Source organism: Scophthalmus maximus, chromosome 2, assembly GCF_022379125.1.
Source record: "Scophthalmus maximus strain ysfricsl-2021 chromosome 2, ASM2237912v1, whole genome shotgun sequence".
Taxonomy (NCBI): domain Eukaryota; kingdom Metazoa; phylum Chordata; class Actinopteri; order Pleuronectiformes; family Scophthalmidae; genus Scophthalmus; species Scophthalmus maximus.
Window position 1 is genome coordinate 21631127 of NC_061516.1, and position 17786 is coordinate 21648912.

The 17786-nt window shown below is 43.2% G+C and overlaps 1 protein-coding gene across 4 annotated transcripts in view; it reads right to left on the reverse strand.

Moving 5' to 3' along the window:
- fryb (furry homolog b (Drosophila)) overlaps window positions 1–17786 on the reverse strand; it is a 43652-nt gene that overhangs the window by 9144 nt on the left and 16722 nt on the right. For 3 of the 4 annotated variants that reach the window (XM_047330617.1, XM_047330616.1, XM_035624102.2), the window contains exons 11-50: window positions 16458–16559; window positions 15959–16062; window positions 15677–15785; window positions 15037–15123; window positions 14489–14660; window positions 14274–14406; window positions 13942–14049; window positions 13686–13812; window positions 12987–13100; window positions 12667–12831; window positions 12370–12456; window positions 12009–12268; window positions 11643–11832; window positions 11231–11355; window positions 10502–10559; window positions 10054–10145; window positions 9704–9876; window positions 9364–9524; window positions 9173–9283; window positions 8887–9041; window positions 8354–8453; window positions 8045–8216; window positions 7600–7856; window positions 7351–7497; window positions 7035–7203; window positions 6820–6907; window positions 6573–6646; window positions 5383–5533; window positions 4575–4678; window positions 3691–3782; window positions 3404–3497; window positions 3022–3241; window positions 2676–2797; window positions 2154–2341; window positions 1924–2018; window positions 1542–1740; window positions 1206–1427; window positions 795–993; window positions 549–646; window positions 191–361 (exon numbers count right to left, since the gene is read on the reverse strand). In XM_047330617.1, coding sequence (XP_047186573.1) covers window positions 191–361; window positions 549–646; window positions 795–993; window positions 1206–1427; window positions 1542–1740; window positions 1924–2018; window positions 2154–2341; window positions 2676–2797; window positions 3022–3241; window positions 3404–3497; window positions 3691–3782; window positions 4575–4678; window positions 5383–5533; window positions 6573–6646; window positions 6820–6907; window positions 7035–7203; window positions 7351–7497; window positions 7600–7856; window positions 8045–8216; window positions 8354–8453; window positions 8887–9041; window positions 9173–9283; window positions 9364–9524; window positions 9704–9876; window positions 10054–10145; window positions 10502–10559; window positions 11231–11355; window positions 11643–11832; window positions 12009–12268; window positions 12370–12456; window positions 12667–12831; window positions 12987–13100; window positions 13686–13812; window positions 13942–14049; window positions 14274–14406; window positions 14489–14660; window positions 15037–15123; window positions 15677–15785; window positions 15959–16062; window positions 16458–16559 — 5595 coding nt within the window. Of the gene's footprint in view, window positions 1–190; window positions 362–548; window positions 647–794; window positions 994–1205; window positions 1428–1541; window positions 1741–1923; window positions 2019–2153; window positions 2342–2675; window positions 2828–3021; window positions 3242–3403; window positions 3498–3690; window positions 3783–4574; window positions 4679–5382; window positions 5534–6572; window positions 6647–6819; window positions 6908–7034; window positions 7204–7350; window positions 7498–7599; window positions 7857–8044; window positions 8217–8353; window positions 8454–8886; window positions 9042–9172; window positions 9284–9363; window positions 9525–9703; window positions 9877–10053; window positions 10146–10501; window positions 10560–11230; window positions 11356–11642; window positions 11833–12008; window positions 12269–12369; window positions 12457–12666; window positions 12832–12986; window positions 13101–13685; window positions 13813–13941; window positions 14050–14273; window positions 14407–14488; window positions 14661–15036; window positions 15124–15676; window positions 15786–15958; window positions 16063–16457; window positions 16560–17786 lie in introns of all 4 variants that reach the window. The other variant, XM_047330615.1, reaches the window with a different exon arrangement.

Below are 17786 nucleotides of genomic sequence, written 5' to 3' on the forward strand. Positions count from 1 at the left end.
TATCACTGGATCGCAGGAGACTGGATTATCTTTCACCAAAAGACAGATTAAAGTAAAAGGGTGCCATAACTGTCCACCGAAGTTATCATCCTAAAACGAAATAAGTATATCCCTGTAGCCACACTGGGAGAAAGATAACCACCCAAATCTAAAAAAATAATGTATGCAAAGCACATTTATCAGCACTTACCTCAGCCATGTAGGTGACCATGTTCAGTGTGATGTCAGAGAAAGCCTCATGGAGGTAGCGGCACACCACACTGACCCAGGAGAAAGGGTCCCGTGTGTAGGAACGTGTCTTATATAGAGTCATCACATGGGCCAAATGGGACAGCTTTGTGTTCTTCTCCATCAAACACACCTGAGAGAGGCGAAGACAGAGAGATCACGAGAGGGCAGAAGAAGCACAGCAGACTGCTTTTAAGCTGAAATGTTTACACGCGCAACTTCAGCTTTTTATCTTTCTTTATCATTTATGTTTATTTCAAGTAAATCACTGGTAAGTAAAATATACTGGACTGGAGCTCAGGTGAAGACTGCATTGTTACCTGTGCGATCCTCTCTGCGCTCTCCTTACAGAACTGATTTGGGTGGCCAAAGTGCTGCACCAGGTGAGGCAGCAGACACAGCACATTCAGAGGGAAACCTGCACAGAGGGAAGAGGTCGACCTTCAACACCCCCCAGTGTAAATTAAAACTAAACCAACAGACTTTGTCACTGACTGAGCTATATTAGCTCTAAAAGATTCTACACTGACACAGTGTTGAAGGTCATCGTGATCTCCTGCACGTACCTATAGACTGTGAGCTGTCGACGACGGGCACGCGGGAGACGGGCGTGAGCTGGCAGAAGAGCTGTAAGGTGAGGTCCGAGGTGGACTGGGAGGTGAAACCCTTTAACAGAAGCTGCTGAATCCCAGAGAACCCGCTCCACCTCAGCTGAGCCTGCAGCTTCTCGAGGCGCTCGCGGTTCTCTGCTCTGTCTAAGGGAACCTGGGAAATGAAGATGGATTTTTTTGGGGGGGTTAGCAGATAATCCCACTTGAATCATGAATCAATAGCTAGTACTGGTACTGCAAGTACCATTATTGGGCTAGTACTGCCAAGTGCTGATAGCAGCTCTCTTCTGCTTCTAGTTGAATCTCTGCTGTAACTTTTATTTAATTTTTTCCCCCTCTACGATCAGTTTACTTTTCGTGATCTACCTTTGAAAGCAGCTTGTGAACCAGGCGAAGTGACATCTGATATTCAAACTCAAAGTCGGACTCCATGAGTGACACCGCCACCCAGAAGACAGTGGCCAGTATTGATGAGGGATGAGAAATGTGGGCGGGATCCGATAGAACGCTGGGATCGATGCGATTGGTGGACGACGTGCAGGAGCCGGGGGTTCTTCCTGTCCGAGCAAGGCCGTGGCTGTTACAGGCCTGTGGATTGAAAAATTAAATACGTAATAGCTCTTTATTGTCCCACTATGGCATATACTGTATATATTGTATATATATAACTATCCAAACTGAATGAGAATCTGGCTTTCTTGCCTGAATGCGATCCAGAGTTGCGCTGCGAGGCGGATCACTCGACTGGTTGCCACACTCGCCAAACTTCTTGGGGACCGAGTAGGAGCGCTGATGGCGTTGTGACGACAGCCCAACAAATCCCGGGCCGGGGAAGTTCAACTGACCTGTGCTCTTTCTGTTCATCAGTTTGTCGCTCATCACAAAGTCTGGGGAGGACGTCCTGTGGATCAAAGACAGTGAAAATGAATGTACTTTTATTATGGATACATATGTTGAGTATGGTGTTGCTGTATCAAATCCCAAAGAAAATGACATGACTTGTTGGTATAAAAAGGTCGGCTAAATTCTTAAATTGAACTAAATTATTTTTAATATTTTTTTTTTATTAAGAGCAGAGGCTTACCTGGTTAGAGCTGCCATTAGGTCGCTGTTTTTCAGACACTCTGCTAAATTCACCACCACTGACTCCAGCGTCAACAGCACCTCCATCACATAACCCTGAAACGCACATATTGTTTAATTGAAAGGGCACAAACATCAGCATCAACATACATTCTCATTATGGTAAAAAAAATAAGGCTGTACTTCAAGACTTCAACGCAACGATCTCTCATCTTCGCCACCGTCTCTTACCTGCACCTCATCTCCATGCTCTCCAACAACCTCAACCAGTCGCGAGACCAGGTCGGCGACGGCGTGGTTGTTGATTGGCTGTTTGAGGGCTCTGAAGATCTGGAAAGAGCGGCCGGCATAGTGCCGCGAGGAGCTGCACAGGGCTGTCTGTAGAGCCACGTCGCTCAGCTCATGCTCCAGGTGGAAGTCTGTATATAAACAGATGGGTTCCATGACACATCAAGATATACAGTACACAAACGCGTACAGTATGCTGGTTTGTCACACTTATGCGGATAAGGGTTATACTTTTAAGAGATGACACGATGGTTGAGAAGTCATTATTGTGTATTTTGTGCCAATGTGTTGGATTTGTCATTGAGTCTGGAGGATTGCATAGTGACAAAACACAGCAGCGGGCTTTAAACAAATAACTTGAAAATGGCAAATCGATTTTCAGATGTGAATCATAAGGTAGTGAGCGCTCATAGCTCTGTTATTCATTGAGAGGCATCTGGCAATAACGTGACGTTTTTTTCTCACCAGACTTGGACTCCTTGAAGACAGAGACGACGTGGCGTAGGAAGTTGGAGAGCTGCTCCGTGCTCTTGGAGTTGGGGTTCTTTGGCGTGATGTCCTCGTGCACCCACAGTGGCCCAAACGATCTGAGCAACAACAACACAGTACTCCAGGCACTGTATACCCACCACCAGTACCACCACACACACGTTACACAAGCACTTAAATGTGTGCACACAGCGTGCACTACAGTGTACACACACACACACACACACACGCACTTTGCAAACACACCTGCTCGCCCGTTTGTACGGCAAAAAAAAAGCATTGCCTCAGGAACTGCACAAATCATCAGTGGCGGTGTGCGTACCTTGTGGAGAGGAACTCGATGAGTTTGTTTGTCTTGTCATCTGTCTCGTTGGACGCGTCTTCGAGATCCTCCAGGTCGTCGGGTGTCACAAGGGGCAGATTTCCAACACTGCCCGCGGTGCTGCCGCCACCCAGACTGGCAGAGGATGAGTTGGAGGTGGAGCTGAGGCCAGAGTCCACCACTGGAGAGGTCTGCCACTCTCGCAGGAAGTCAGGTGCATCTAAGGAAACATGATGATAGAGAAAATCATTAAGTGTACTATCAATTTACTGCTCTACAGACTTATCCTGTTGTTATGTAGCCTCATCATCACTACATCAACACCGCATTATGCCACAGGCATAACAAATGTGTTTACGCAAGTTGAATATTTTTTACTCACGTGACTGCTGGTACTCTGTGTGATAGCTGGACTTTATGGTGAGGGTCTTGTTGTCACTGATCTCTCTCGTTAGCATCAGAACCGAGGCGATAACCTGGAAACAAAAAAGGTGGAGCGTTCCTTGGTGGCTTGTGAAGTTTAGCCGAACAAATGGGTGAGTGTCTAAATTAATTTTTGACTGAATAACCTTGCCATTTCCACCATTTCCTGTTAACTCAGGCTGAAATGGTGTAATACATGAGTATTAAATCATTTTAGTATGAGAAGTATTAGAATCCCATTCTGACCTGGAAGTTGTTGTTGCAGGAGAGAGCAATGAGGAGGTGAAGAAGCAGACGTTTGCTGTGTTCATAGACCTCTGGTCGGTAGTGGTCCAGACCTGGCCAATAAAATACACATCATTAAAATGAAGAGAAAAAACAGGAAATACACTACGCAGACATTTTTGTTTGTATATTCTTAGAAATTCTTCACTTCTAAGCATAATATATATATATATCGAAATAACTCTAGATATTGTTGCTGTGCCCTGAAATGATGGTGGGAGGTTTCTTAAATGGCCACAATGGATTGTTGTGCGTCATTGGTTGTTATGACAACTCACAACAAATGAGCTAGATATTCCAGTTTCTTATCTACATAAAGTATGTAAATTACTATATATAAAACAGCCCCTTGTAAAATATTCATGTAACAATACAACACTAATTCTTTGACAGCTTCATACACATAGTGACACTGATTGAACGATGACAAACAGCCTGAACTTGAGTGTTAGAATGCTGAATATGCAGCACATACCTCACTATGTCACGCTATGAAACTTATTTGATGTCACAGATGACGCCTACACGGAACAGCAGGCACAGTGAGTGACGGTTTCTGGTCTTATCTTTAAAGTTCAAGTTCAAGTTCAGGTTTCAATCCACCTCATGTTCTCTAAGTGGAAAAAGGGCCAGCAAGTCATAATTTAGCTTTTTACAAAAAGAATTTGCACTCTGCACATTCTATACATTTAGTCAAAAACTGTGTGTATATTATGCATGACGTTTAGGCCGTGTCGTCTTCTTACTTCTTTCTCTTTCCAATATTAATCAGCTAAAGACCTGACAAGCTCCAAAAGTAAGGTGGACTGAAGTTGAGTGTATTTGTGCGCGGTGTGTTATCCTACCCAAGAAGAGGGCGTGTAGTAGCAGGGGCAGGTGCAAAGCCCAGTCCTCTCTCACGCTGTGGTCCACTACCATTTCAGTCATAAAGATCACTGCAATGTTACACCTGAGGGCAGACACACACAAATGTATGACACCAGTTAGCCCACATGCTGCATCCTGGAGAAAGGACTTTAGACAATGCTGATTCTCCTCTCACACACTTCAGTGTCAAAGAATTAAGACTGGTACATTCAAGACAAAACCTTTATCCCTTGTTGGTTTTAATACATCATGAGGATCAGTTATGAGCAAGTTAGGCAATTTACGAGAGACAACTGAGACACAGGTTGCGCAAAAACACAATCCATTTTAGAAATCAATGATAATAAACATGACAAACTCCAGATACAGACACTGAATTTGCCTGGATGTAAAGCTTCATTAATTCAGTAAAATATCCGTCTCTCCAGTGATGTGTGCGGGCGAAATGCATGACATTATAAATCTAACCCCAACCTCATTTTTGTCTTGTTTGAAGTAATGTTTTTTGAGGTGTCGAAAGAGACGAAGATAAACGAGTAAACCCCTTCTAATACTAACTCTCCACATAGCAGAGGCAGAGCAAGCTGTCGCTGTTTCAATCTTTGCTGTAGTTTATCAGCCCATCTGTGAGTAGGTGAGTCTTGTCTGGTCTCAGTGAATACCTTGCTTTGCTGACTCCACTGATCTGTTGCTGATAATAACATCACTGAGGAATGTGCGATACTTGTGGTTGTTTCACAGCACAGAGTGTGAGCCCATGTAAAGTTTGTCCGTGAAGGTGTATACCTGTGCAGTGGTCCTCTGGGTGTGATGGTTTCTGGGAGGTAGTCAACGAGAGGAGCCCAGCAGCCTCCGTTAACAGGCATGGGTAACGGCTGAGGATGGTTGGTCTCCAGGACACTCAGAAGCCAGCCAGCATAGGGCGGGAGAGGGTCAGCTACAAAAACAGTTCAATCAAAGGATTTAAGCAATAAAATATACAAAAATATACAATGTTAGATGATAAGACTGGTTAAACTCTCACTGCTGTATTATAAATGTGAATCTAACCATAGCTGACAAACTTGGCTTACTGTACAAAAAAATCCTACTTTGAAATCTCACTAATTAACACACTCACTAATTAACACATTACATTTAGTTTGTTTATTCAACCCAAAGTGTACAATTGATGATTAGCCGTTGTGCCAGTGGTAATGGCCTGGAACCAGTTGCCAGGCAACCAGCAGGCACTAAATAGTCTGGCACATAACCTCAACTGCCATTTTGCAAAATGTTAATTAAAAGTCTTTGCACTGTTACACAAAAAAGAAAAACACAACCTCTAAAACCCTTGGAGCCAGGCTAGTGGTTTCCCCATGTTTCCGGCATTTATGCTAAGCTACATTAGCCGGCTTTTGGCAAGAGCCTCATGTTTAGCATCACTTTTGACAGTGCTAGACATATAAAAGAGGGTTTTCTGCTCAGACATCTATGGTCCAGTTTTTTAAATTTTCTTTTATTGACTCGCCCTTTCCTGGTTACAGCCCTGCCTAGTCACATGAGGACTACAGCAGCAGACTCATGTCTGGGAGCTTCCCAGCAAAGATGCTCGCAGAAGATAAGACTGGGTCCAAACACTGTGGTCAAGGTTGTACGGTATTGTCCAGATAAAATGATTGACATACAACTATAACATATGTGACAAAACTGAAATGCAGTATAAAATACCTGTCACCTACACTCTGTGTACTGTCAGTCTGTACATTTATTTCCTGTAGGTACGTTTGGGGATAAGTGACAGTAGGCATTTAAATATCTTAGGCTAAACTGGGGAACGTTAGTGACTGACAGGAAGAATCCATGTCCCAGAGCTCTCTCTAAATAACAGAGAGCCGTGAGTCCCCTTGGGCTGTGAGTGTATGTGTATGAGTACTACAAATTGTACAAGTCCAGCTAATTTGTACGTCTGTTCTCACAAGAACAAGAGAACTTACTCTTTTCATCCTCGTACGAGCCTCCGGAGCTGTTGCTGTAGCGGGACTCGAGTCTGTTGTGAGCCCTGGCCCTGCTGAGATGGGAAGAATGAAAATCTGAGTTTACAGATTTACACACGCACACTTTTATTTCAAAACTCTAATATGATGCTGACATATACAAATCTGCTTGCAAAATTTTTTATGAAAAAACATGTTTTGCCAAATTTCAATCAATACAAGTTTAAATAAATACATTGATACTGACCGCTCCTCCTCCCTGACCAGCTTGTTCTCATCTGTGTCCGGCAGGTTCTCCTGACCAGCCACCACGGTGTTGCTGCTGGAGGTGGTGCCTACACATGAGAAACAATCAGGATATCCGTCAGAAACAAAGCACAGTCAACCATCTGAGTTCTGACAGATGTTGAGATGAAACTATCAGGTGACGTCGTATGTCAGGACAGGAACGTCTCCTCTCACCGGTCTGTGAGGTGGACGCTTTGTTGCTGGCAGCAAAACGGTAGAAGGGAGGGTTGTCGCAGTGCAGCACCACTGGGTTGACTGGGTCAGTCTGCTGCAGCTCAAACAGGAGCTCTTCCATCGTCTGGATCGTGTTGTTGCGACACAAGTAGATCACCACCTTCTTGATCTAAAACAGACACAAATATATAGTATAAAATGGTCTACTTCACATTATCTCTATGCATTTGTTGTCATAAAATGTCAGTGTCTTTATTGAGAGTTTCAAAAGGGGCCAATCGGATACAAGTGAGTCGGTGATGTGCACAAAACTTACAAAAGGCAACAGTGTGGTATCACTGCTGACGCCGCACAGGCTGATAAGGAACTGCAGGGTGATCCGCAAGTTGTTGCTCCACCTCTCGTTGGACACCAGAGCGTTCCAGGCGGTTTCAATCTCTGGGCCAGGAACCTCGTCACCATACTGATAATGTACAGGAAAAAAAATCCAGTGGAAAAGGCAGGAGATGGCATTGGGAAATAAAAAGAGAAGTTTTCACAAAAGAGAACCGACGTGGCTTCTCACCTTAGCAGTCATGAACATGAGGTTGTTGAGCACCAGCGAGGTCGCCTGCAGAGAGCCCCAGCCGTTACCTCTCAGACTCGGGGACAGACCCATGCCCCGTGCCTGACCACAAGGTTCTTCCTCTGGCGTGCAGGGGCTAGAGGCAGGGGGCAGGAGCCCCGTGTCCACCAGCTCTATGTTACTGAGCCAGGGTAGCAGGTAGGACAGCATGATCTGTCTGCCATTGGGGTGGGTGGTTGGGAAACGCTGGCTCACCTCTGCATGGACAAAGAAATTTCAGAGGAACCAATGTTTTATACATAAGTGCCTTGAGGAAGCTGAGGTGTTGAAGGTGTTGAATAACAGGTGAAACACATTGGGAGCGAATTGAACATTTGGTTTCTATGTGTTTCTATGTCCATGCGTGTGTGTATATATATATATAAATATAGCATGTGGTATTTACCTGAGAAAAGAGGCAGCGTGAGCTCCGGGTACATGCTGGCCAACTGGATGGAGAGCTGAGACAGGTTGACGCTGTAGAGAGGAGGCAGGGGGCCGTGTGTTCCATACAAAATATTACCAGGCTTCTGCTCCACCATGCGCTTAGAGTACGCACACAGCTTAGACTCCAGCACCTGCAGAACAATGCACTAAAAGGTTATGGCTTCACGCATTCTTGTTTTCCTTTTCACCTCTTTGTGTGCGATTAATGGTATTTCAGCATTGGATCTGTGTATCTGGTGTGTTGCATCATTGTGTGAATGCACTGTACCTGCATCAGCTGCATGGAGATCTCATATATTTCTCTGCTGGTGTCGGAGGCTTTGAACAGCACCAGATTGAGCAAGGTCACTAGGTCACATGGGTAATTCCTGGGAAAAATAAATAAGGAATAAGGAGAAATGGTCAGTAGTTGCCAGTTTAACTAAAAACTAACTCAGTGAATGTTAACAAATATGTATAGGCAGTGTGGACAGTAGCAGGGTGAAGAGTATGAGTGTTCTATATATACACAAAATCGACGATTCCATTGGTTAATCTTTAGCTAAAATAACAACACCCATAAAAGTAGAGATACTTGTGTGAAGACTTATTTCAAGGAATAATCACATGCTCCATTGCTCTTTCTAAATAATTTGTTTTAATAACAATAATCCGGCAATTTATCGGTTCCTATAAGGACATTTTATGTTTTACTTAAACTCTCCAACACAGGGGGTTTAAAGCCGTTCCCTGGAGCTGGAGGCTCTACAGTATCATTAAAGAGAAAACAACAGCAGGGCAGTGTTGGAAAGATTCCCATACCTGTTACCGCACACAGTGGCGATGGCCTTGAAGCAGCCAGATGCCAGCTGGTAAGATCCAGTGAAGCAGCGGTCCACGGCCCAGTTGAACAGATTGATCTGATCTGGGTTCAGTTCTAAGAGCAGAATCACCACCTCACACCCCAGACGGTGCACCTGTATGGCAAAGACGTTATCATGTAGAGGGACTAACAAAAGAGTATCTTTTCAGATGGAAAAAAATAAAGAATATAGAAGGCTGCTTTGCGACAAGTTAAAGGCAACAGTGGGTCAAAGAGTTGACTTACCCGTAGGTCGTGGCAGGCCAAGATGTTGTCGAGCCATTTGTAGAGGTAGCCATCAGTAGACAGACCCACGTTGTCAAACACTGGACCGCAACACAGAACTGCTGACATAGCCTAGATGACAACAGTTAAGCTGAGTTAATACTAACAAAATGATAGATAGATAACTCTAATAACTAAAGGACATCACTTACCTTGAGAGCACAATACTGGTAGCGAGTGATCTGATGGTTGCGGTCACTGTAACGATCGAGGGGAGTGAACATGACACTGAAGGGTCCAGCCCATTGGCTAAAGAGGATGAAGAGGTGGTGTCTCAGAGACTGTTGAGGGAAGAGGAAGCGCCTGTGGTGGACTGCACAGATGAGAGAGAGAGAGAGAGAGAGAGCCATGGAGGGTCACATAGGCGACAGACCTTTGTATAAATTCATAAAGATGTAAAACTTATATATTTCTAATCTTTATAATCTAAAAGCATTTTTAATGACTGACATACATATTTGTGGCAACTGCAAGTGGAATAAAATGATTTACCAGGGACACATTGGATGAGATTGGCCACCATCCCGCTGAAATGGGCTCTGATGTCCTTGAGCACGTCCAGCTCCTTCTCGTTCTCAGCCTCCAGAAGCATCCGGGTTAGATCCACATACTCGAGGAACAAGGCACCCAGCGCCAGGGAGTCACGCTCCAGTGCTCCATTGGTGCTGTAGAGGAAGAGTAAGGAAACCTAAGTTCCACATGTTTGACCGGGAATGTTATATGTGTATATGGAATGTGAAAAGCATTAATTAAATTGCAAAAACTGTAAATCCCAAGTGCATACGGAGAAGACCAAAACAACACACTTTTGGGGTCATGAGCGGATGGAATCTGCGTGCTACCTGTCACTGATGACTCCTGCGTTGGCCAACAGTTCAAAGATCCTCAGCAGCTGCAGCCTGAGAAGATCCCTCCTTTCTCTGCGCTTCTTGTTCTGAAAGCACAGGCAGGTTTTCAGTTTACTATACTATACAAAGGGGAGTGGGATATTTTGTTCATAATGGGATAATTGGTTTTTGAATGGAAACGTGATTTTACATTAGCAGTACAAATAATCGATGAGTTCATTTTCATAAATTATACATGATTTACTCTTAAGCATACACTCTAATGGCATACAATATATATGACTGGAAAGATATACTCCTACACACTTAATAAGTGGTCTTGCCTGGACTGAGTCTGGATTAAAACTTTGTTATTCATCTGCAGAATGAAGTTTCCTGTCCAAGATCAACAGTCAATATGTTTCGCTCCCACTCGCTGCTTGTGCGTGTTAGTGTGTCTTACCTCAGGCCTACGTTCCAGTGCTTCCTTCATCAGTGGATGGAGTTCTTCAACTAGCTCCCTGCAGAGACACACCCGGATCAGAGGGAGGGACAAGTCAATGGATTGCCTTTTTGCTGAATTTCTAAATGAGACTGAACAAATCTTCCCTGCCAAAAGTCACTAATCCTGAAACACAGAGATGTTGGTCAAATGTGTCTGGTGAGACTTTAATCTCTATATTAACAATGAGCGCCCCTTTGTAAAATATTTCTCTAATTAAATACCTCCTTTTCACAATGGAACCACTGTACTATGAAAAAAATGCGATAAACCTCTGCCCCTCTATTAATTCCGTTGTAGAACAGTGATGGAGCTAGTTCTCTAAATGTCACTCAGGTATGCAGCTCATCTCAGTTATGGCGAGAATGTACAGGTAGATAATAGTAAGTGATGGATCCTTCTTATGTAACATATAAAGACACATCTAGCCTGTCATCCATGTACCTCCGTTCAGGCTTTGTGTGTCTACTCTCTGTCAAAGCAGCAGCTTACCCCAAAGAACAATGTCTGACAACTGTTTCATGATGGTTCAACGGTCATCTGACCATTAAATCAGGAATAGCTTTTCAAATTATTTGACGTGTTTGAATGTAAACATGGCATTTTGGTACTTGACCCAAGACTGACATGTAAGATGCAAGGTGTGTTGTGTGTGTTTTTGTGTATTGACGCATTTTCCTGCTTCAGTACCTGAAGACCAGAGCATTTGTGCATCCGAACCCCAGCACCAGAGACTCTGTGATCTCCAGGCTCTCAGCTCTCATCAGCGGGACCAGCTGCTTTAGAAGCCAGGCTACTGAGGGAGTGCCTATCACCTGAGCAACAGAAAGATTAGAATGACAAATGATATGAAATCATAAATATTTGTACACTTTAACTATGTGCAAAATAAACTCTAAAACTAAATCTAAACGTGATTCAAATTTACAAAAATCAATATGAATCTATAAATATGATTAATACGATTTCAAGAAGATTTAATCAAGAATATTATACTATTATTCTTGATTTGGAAATACATTTTTTCTCCCCAACAGACTGAATGTAATTCCTTAGGACACACTGATGGTTATCCTTTTTTTTCAGCGACAAAAACACACACCTTGTTGTCGTAGGTGACACTGCCGTCGGGCGTGGTGGCTGTTATCTCTGGTGTGGAAGCTCTGAGGTGGCCCGGAGACATGATGCTCGGCTTAGCGACGCCTAGACACATAATCAGGTAGTTACGCCACAGTGAGATGTAGCTGTCACTGGAGCCTGCTGTGTTGGTCTTCTTAGCATTCACTGGGCTGCTGTGGAAAGAGGTGAAAAAGCAGAATATGTTGGGGGTCAGATATCTTCATCTCTCATACACATTTATCGTTTATTATTAAATACATCATTCAATGACCACAGATATCGACTTTGGTTTTTTAAGTAGCAGTTAAATGTCTTAAAAGTACAACGTTATTATTGTGTATTCCATTACTTGGGGTCAACCAGTGGCAGCAGCAGCTGTAGCCGCGTGAAAGCATAGGGCCAGGCGTATCCCAGGGCAGTGGGGCAGTGTTTGGGCAGGTGCTCCTGCCGCAAGAAGATGTGCAGACAGAGCACCCATGGGTCCTTCAAGCACTGAGCAAAGATCCAGACGTGGCTCGGGCTCTTCACGTCGTAGGAGCTGCTCACCAGTCGAGCCGTCCACTCCACCAGCCACTGGAGGTCAACGTGGTGGTTGAGTGGCAAGGTGGACTGAGGGCGCGCAGGGGAAGAATGTAAAGAATGGATGATACACGGTAGCAAAGGCAGTAATTTAGATTTAATGTACTATCACTGAACACAAATACACTTACTGAGTCAGAAACCGCCACATGAACAAAGCTGTCCATTACAGCTGGGCTCAGCTGGTCCATGACCTCGATCATGGGTTTGTCATCGTCCTGGATGGAGAGACAATTATTGACAGCAGATTCATCATCTGCATCTCTAATCAGATGTCTCTCCTCCCATTCGGCTATTTCCATGTCATTTCCGTTTTTTTTAGCCAGTCATTTAAATATTTACAGGTGTTTAAATAGGAACAGAAGATTTTTACTTGTTCTCCTGCCACTATGATTGTTTGGTGACGATGTGAGTTTCCAGTACTGTACCTCGGCATGACCCAGAGCTGTGAAGAGGCAACGTATTTCTCTTAACACGCCCACGGCCAGCTTCCTCGTGCTGATCTGACAAGAGCAGAGGAGCAGCAGAGCCAGGCCTTCAACCGCATGGAGCACTGAGCAGTGAGGGCTTCGCTCCGGCAGCCTGGGGCTTGACTGATGGAGAGGGAAGAGAGATTGACCAAAATTAATAGGGATCTCTGAGATATTGAAGAAGTCATGTTAGGACTGATACACCAGGGGAAAAAGTTGGCAGAAATGTGACTGGCAGTTCTGCCAACAGTTTCAACTTTGCTCTGCGCTGTACAAACCTCAACTCCACCGCGCATCTTCCCCTGGAGCTGCAGAGCCAACCTCCACTGTGTGAGCAGCTGGAGGAGAAGCTTCACAGATGCATCCTGCAGACCCTGATGGGTGTCTTGGACCTGGGATAGTTTGGAGAAGGACATGTACAGAAAGTTTAAACGTGTCAATACTTAACGAATGTCATCATCAGAATCTCTCTAGTCATGTTTTTCCAGTGGCCTTTTGATTGGACTACTGTGCCACAAGGGTAAGATACAACAACCTACTCTGATCATAAACCATGGAGACAAATCACTAGTGGCAATGTTTGACAGACAGAGATATAGTCATTCCACATACACCAAACAAGTTCACATCAGAACGAGCAGCTGGCTCTCAAATTTGACCTAGATTTTAAGAATTTGTGATTCTGAGTGATGCTGAATACATTATTTCTGATGTTAAAAAATGACATTTCATGACATTTGGGGATTAAAGGACATTTGAGATTAAACGTGCATTCATCATTACTAATCTCTAAAATATTAAGATACAACTGTAGCATAAATACCCTTGAGAAACTAGGCTCATCCTCCAAATCTGTATTCCACTTTCAATCTGTATTCTGAGCGTGAACTCGCGAGGCAAATTCAGGATCTTATCTTTTTTTTAGGGTCTGTTGTACTGTCAAGGTTACTGCAGGTCACTGTCACGTTCAGTTATACCTCACGCAGAAGGAAATGTGTGTAGCCAAACAGGACGTCTTCCCTCCAGTCTGAGAAATCCAGCAACAGGCTCTGCAGGGAGTTCTGGGAAATCAGACGAAGCTCGTCGTCCATGTGCACTGTAAGTCTGAGGGATTGACGGCAACATAACAACAAAGCAGAATAAACGATAATTAGTGATTTACACACAATAAAAAAAAAATCAAACAGGATTGACCTGAGACAAAGATTTTAAGTTTTCCTGTCTGTAACTCACCGTGAGAGCAGGTCAATGAGCTCAGGTTTGGACATGCCATCAGGAAGGATGCGAGGAATGGCAGCCACACATGTCCTGAACAGGTCGATTTTAGGCTTCCTTTCACCACTGTCAAAGATGGAGGGGCATGTAAGGCAAAATGTATTCAGAAAAAATTGGAATTATGTATTATTTCTACCTTTCCTAACTTAAAATACAGAAGGATTGTGTGCAAAAGTTGACCATGTATCTATGTAACCATGAAAAACACATCTATTCTCTTTTTGCAGATGTTGAACGCTATTAGGTTAAAAACAACAACAGTTCAATTGCTTCACTTTGTAGTTACATACGTGATCATATCCTCTGGTTCTTTGTTGAGCATCTGGGCGCTGGTGAGCATCATGCAACGTCCCACCTCCTTGTCCAAATGTCTGAGGATGCTGTCCAGAGCCTTTCGCACCTGGGAGTAGTACAAGGACATGCCTGTGGGGAACAGAAACAGACACAGAGTCAGACACTATGGTCAATTTGCACTAACCTGGACGGCCCACAGACACAGACGGACCTATTAGTTTGGCTTCCTCCTCAGTAAGCGTCTTGCTGAGATAAGTCTTCTTCTTCTTCAGGGAGTTTCCAGAGGGCAGGGTGGCTCCCGTGTTGGGCATAGGAGGCTCTCCGTCCTTCTGTTGCAGAGCATCTGCTATCACCAGGAACGCCCGCAGACCTATGTTCATACGCTGGAACACAGACAAAGATCAGCATCCTTATTGTAAGCCAGAGAGTCCGTTGTTTATGAAGAGAAATGGTGAATTTGTAGCAGTGATTGAGTGGATGTAAGTCACCAGGCGTTGGTTCCACTTTGTCAAGTGAAAATCATGTGCATAACAGGATCTTTACTAGTGTTTATAAATAATTAAAAATATTATTCTTCCATGTCAAGATGTGTCGCCTTTATTATCCACTCAACTGCAACTACAGTTCGGCAGGAGATCTGGGGGATTGTTAGTTGGTGGCAGCTCATGAACAGTAGGTTCATTCTTTCTAACTCAACCCCAGGTTGAGAGAGACGTTGTTGATAATGTCCGTGTCTGTTTTTTTTTTTGTTTTTTTTACCTCTGGGTTGAGACTGAAGGCTTTGGCAGGTTTTCCAACACTGAGCAGGTCAAATATGATCTCTTTCATGGCGAAATCCAGTCTCTCCTAAACAAGAGGACAAACATTGCGTTAAAGGATTTCAGAGTCGATGTGGTACAAGGCAGCAGGTACATGATAAATAAAATAAAAGAGAAAAACAAGAGATGTAAGGTTATAATAACTCATTTTGTCTTTATGTGTGTCATGAAAACATACACTGGGGTTCAACTCTGTTGCTGCGTGACATATGCTGTTTGGTTACAGCAGCATCTACAAAGCCTTGAAGAGCTTTGAACACACTCACTTTAGAGCGAGTATTAAAAAACGCAACCTCTAATACAGCCATTAGATGAAATTTAATCAATTGTGATAATGGATTCTGGTGAAATGTTAAAAATAAAAAAATAAATCTGATGGCCTAAATTCTTGGTAATCCTGTATTTCTTTTTTTTTGTTTGACCCGTTTATGTAACTGTGTCAACTGAGAATTTTGGATTTACTAGTGTTTTTTTTCAGTAATAGCACAGAGTCAGTCAGAATAAATCTGAAACCCTACTTTGTTTCTTATGTCCAATGACCTACAGCTGACAGAACCAACAGTGTGAAATGTTATACGCACCTGTGCAATAAACTGGATAATCTTGACAAAAATATTGAGGGGCATGTCTCTGGGCACCACACTACGACTCCCTTTGGGGAAGAGAGTGGAGGTGATGGACGTCAGACGACTGAGAGAAGAAGGAGAGAATACAAGGAGGTATTTCAATGATTAATAATCATTTTCATTTCAGTATATTTTTTTCTTTAATTATGACAAGGTATCTCACCACACTGACATATTGATGGTAAAACATTACAAGCTTCTTAATTGTGAGAAAATACAACTGCATGTGGCTGTTACCTCTGTGTTCCAGTGTTGCTCTCACACTTTATCCGGATCATGTAGACCCACAGCAGGCGGTAGAGAGACTCCAGAGCCACACGAGCCATCTTGGGATCTTTGTTCTGCATTCGTACATGTAGACAAAGATAAATTATGTTTTCTTCGAGTACAGTGTTTCATAAAACCTCCATGTTTCACAGGTTTTTCCTCCGAGCCAAACAAAGTTTTCAGAAAGAAATGTGACGGCAAATGTACCGTCTTAAGTTAAAGACCCTGCTCTATCCGCTTACAGCGCGATCATGAATCAAACTTTTGCAGAAGTCTTTATGAGCCCCCATCAGTCACTACGTCCTTAACCTGCAGTGTTTCCCCCTGAGGTAATACATACTGATGGTGGATTATATATCGCTGGTGCAGTAGCTTGTTCAGTCTTATGTGCATGTCACTTGTGATCCGCACAAATAACCCCCTATACAGGGATTCTTGCATTTGCAGTGGTATAGGCAGAAAGGCTGACCTTGAGGTTTGAGAGGCAGTTGGTGAGGAAAATGTGCCAGCGGCTGAGGAAGAACTGCTTCTGACTGACGCAAAGCAGGCAGGTCACCAGAGGATACAGAGCCTGGTGTGGACAGGGGAAGGAGACAGAGAGGGAGACATCAATATCAGGCACTTCACATAACAAGTAGATAAGTATCAGTAGTTAATAAAAGCCTTAAGAATTCAGACTGTTTTCCTCGGCAGGTTTCTACGTAACTATGCAGCTTCTTACTTTAACACTCACTCAAGCTTAAAACTAATTTCTAAACTCCTCCTTCATCATTTAATAACTATGGGCAATTACATTATTTGAGACTAAGCTGAACATTTTGTGTTTCATAGTCATGGTTCACTTTTTTCAGGGCTGATGAATCCCTATTAACATATTGTTTCTCCATCGTCTATGTCTCAAAATCACTAAGCACAAAGAGAAGAAACACATTTTGTTCCTGCCATGTCATGGACAAAATTAAAGCAAATGTGACCAAAACAATAAAAAGTTAATAGAGGAGAAAAACCTCACAAAAAATAACCTCAACATAAATTTCAATTTGCAGGAATGTGAACTTGGTGTCTAGACTGTTCAATTGTCTGGAAAGGGCAAAAGAGTCTGCGTGCAGATCATTCTTAAACATGAATGTCTTGCTAATGATTGGTGTGAGGTACAGTTACACCCTCATGTCATGAATGGTTTTTGGAGATGTGAGGTCTGTGATGCATATCATTTCTCCTCTTTCTCAGGCACAATGTAAAAGAATAACAATTGAGAAAATACACCAGATGACTGTCATTCCGATCATGTCTGTGCATTCAGCTCTGACGTGGCAGGGTATTGTTTGTTTGTGAGTGAGCATATCTGCGCTCTGTTTGTTTGGAAAAAGGGTGAAAAAAGTATGTACGCAGGGAGGTGCGTCAAGTCTTGAATGCATGGGTTGTTCTGAGTATTTTGAGAATCTATGGAAGGAAGCACATGGCTGAGTGAAATGTCTGCAGCCCTGAGGACACAACTGGAGGAACCCATTGCACATATCACAAACAGCCTATAAGCAGCAAGTCTGCAGACAACATTCAGGAAGACAACCCAAAGGAAACCTGGACAACAAAACAACCTTTGTTGATTCAAATCAATTCCTTCTAGATCCCAATAAATAATTTAAGAGCTCCACGAAAAACAAAAATGACTTCATTTATTTAGTTAAATAAAAATTGTTGCCTGTTCTATTACTTCAGTAGAATTCATGATTAAAATCTTTAGGCAGTGGCAAAGGGAATTTTCATACCAGTCTTGACAGTTACACAGAGAAGTTTA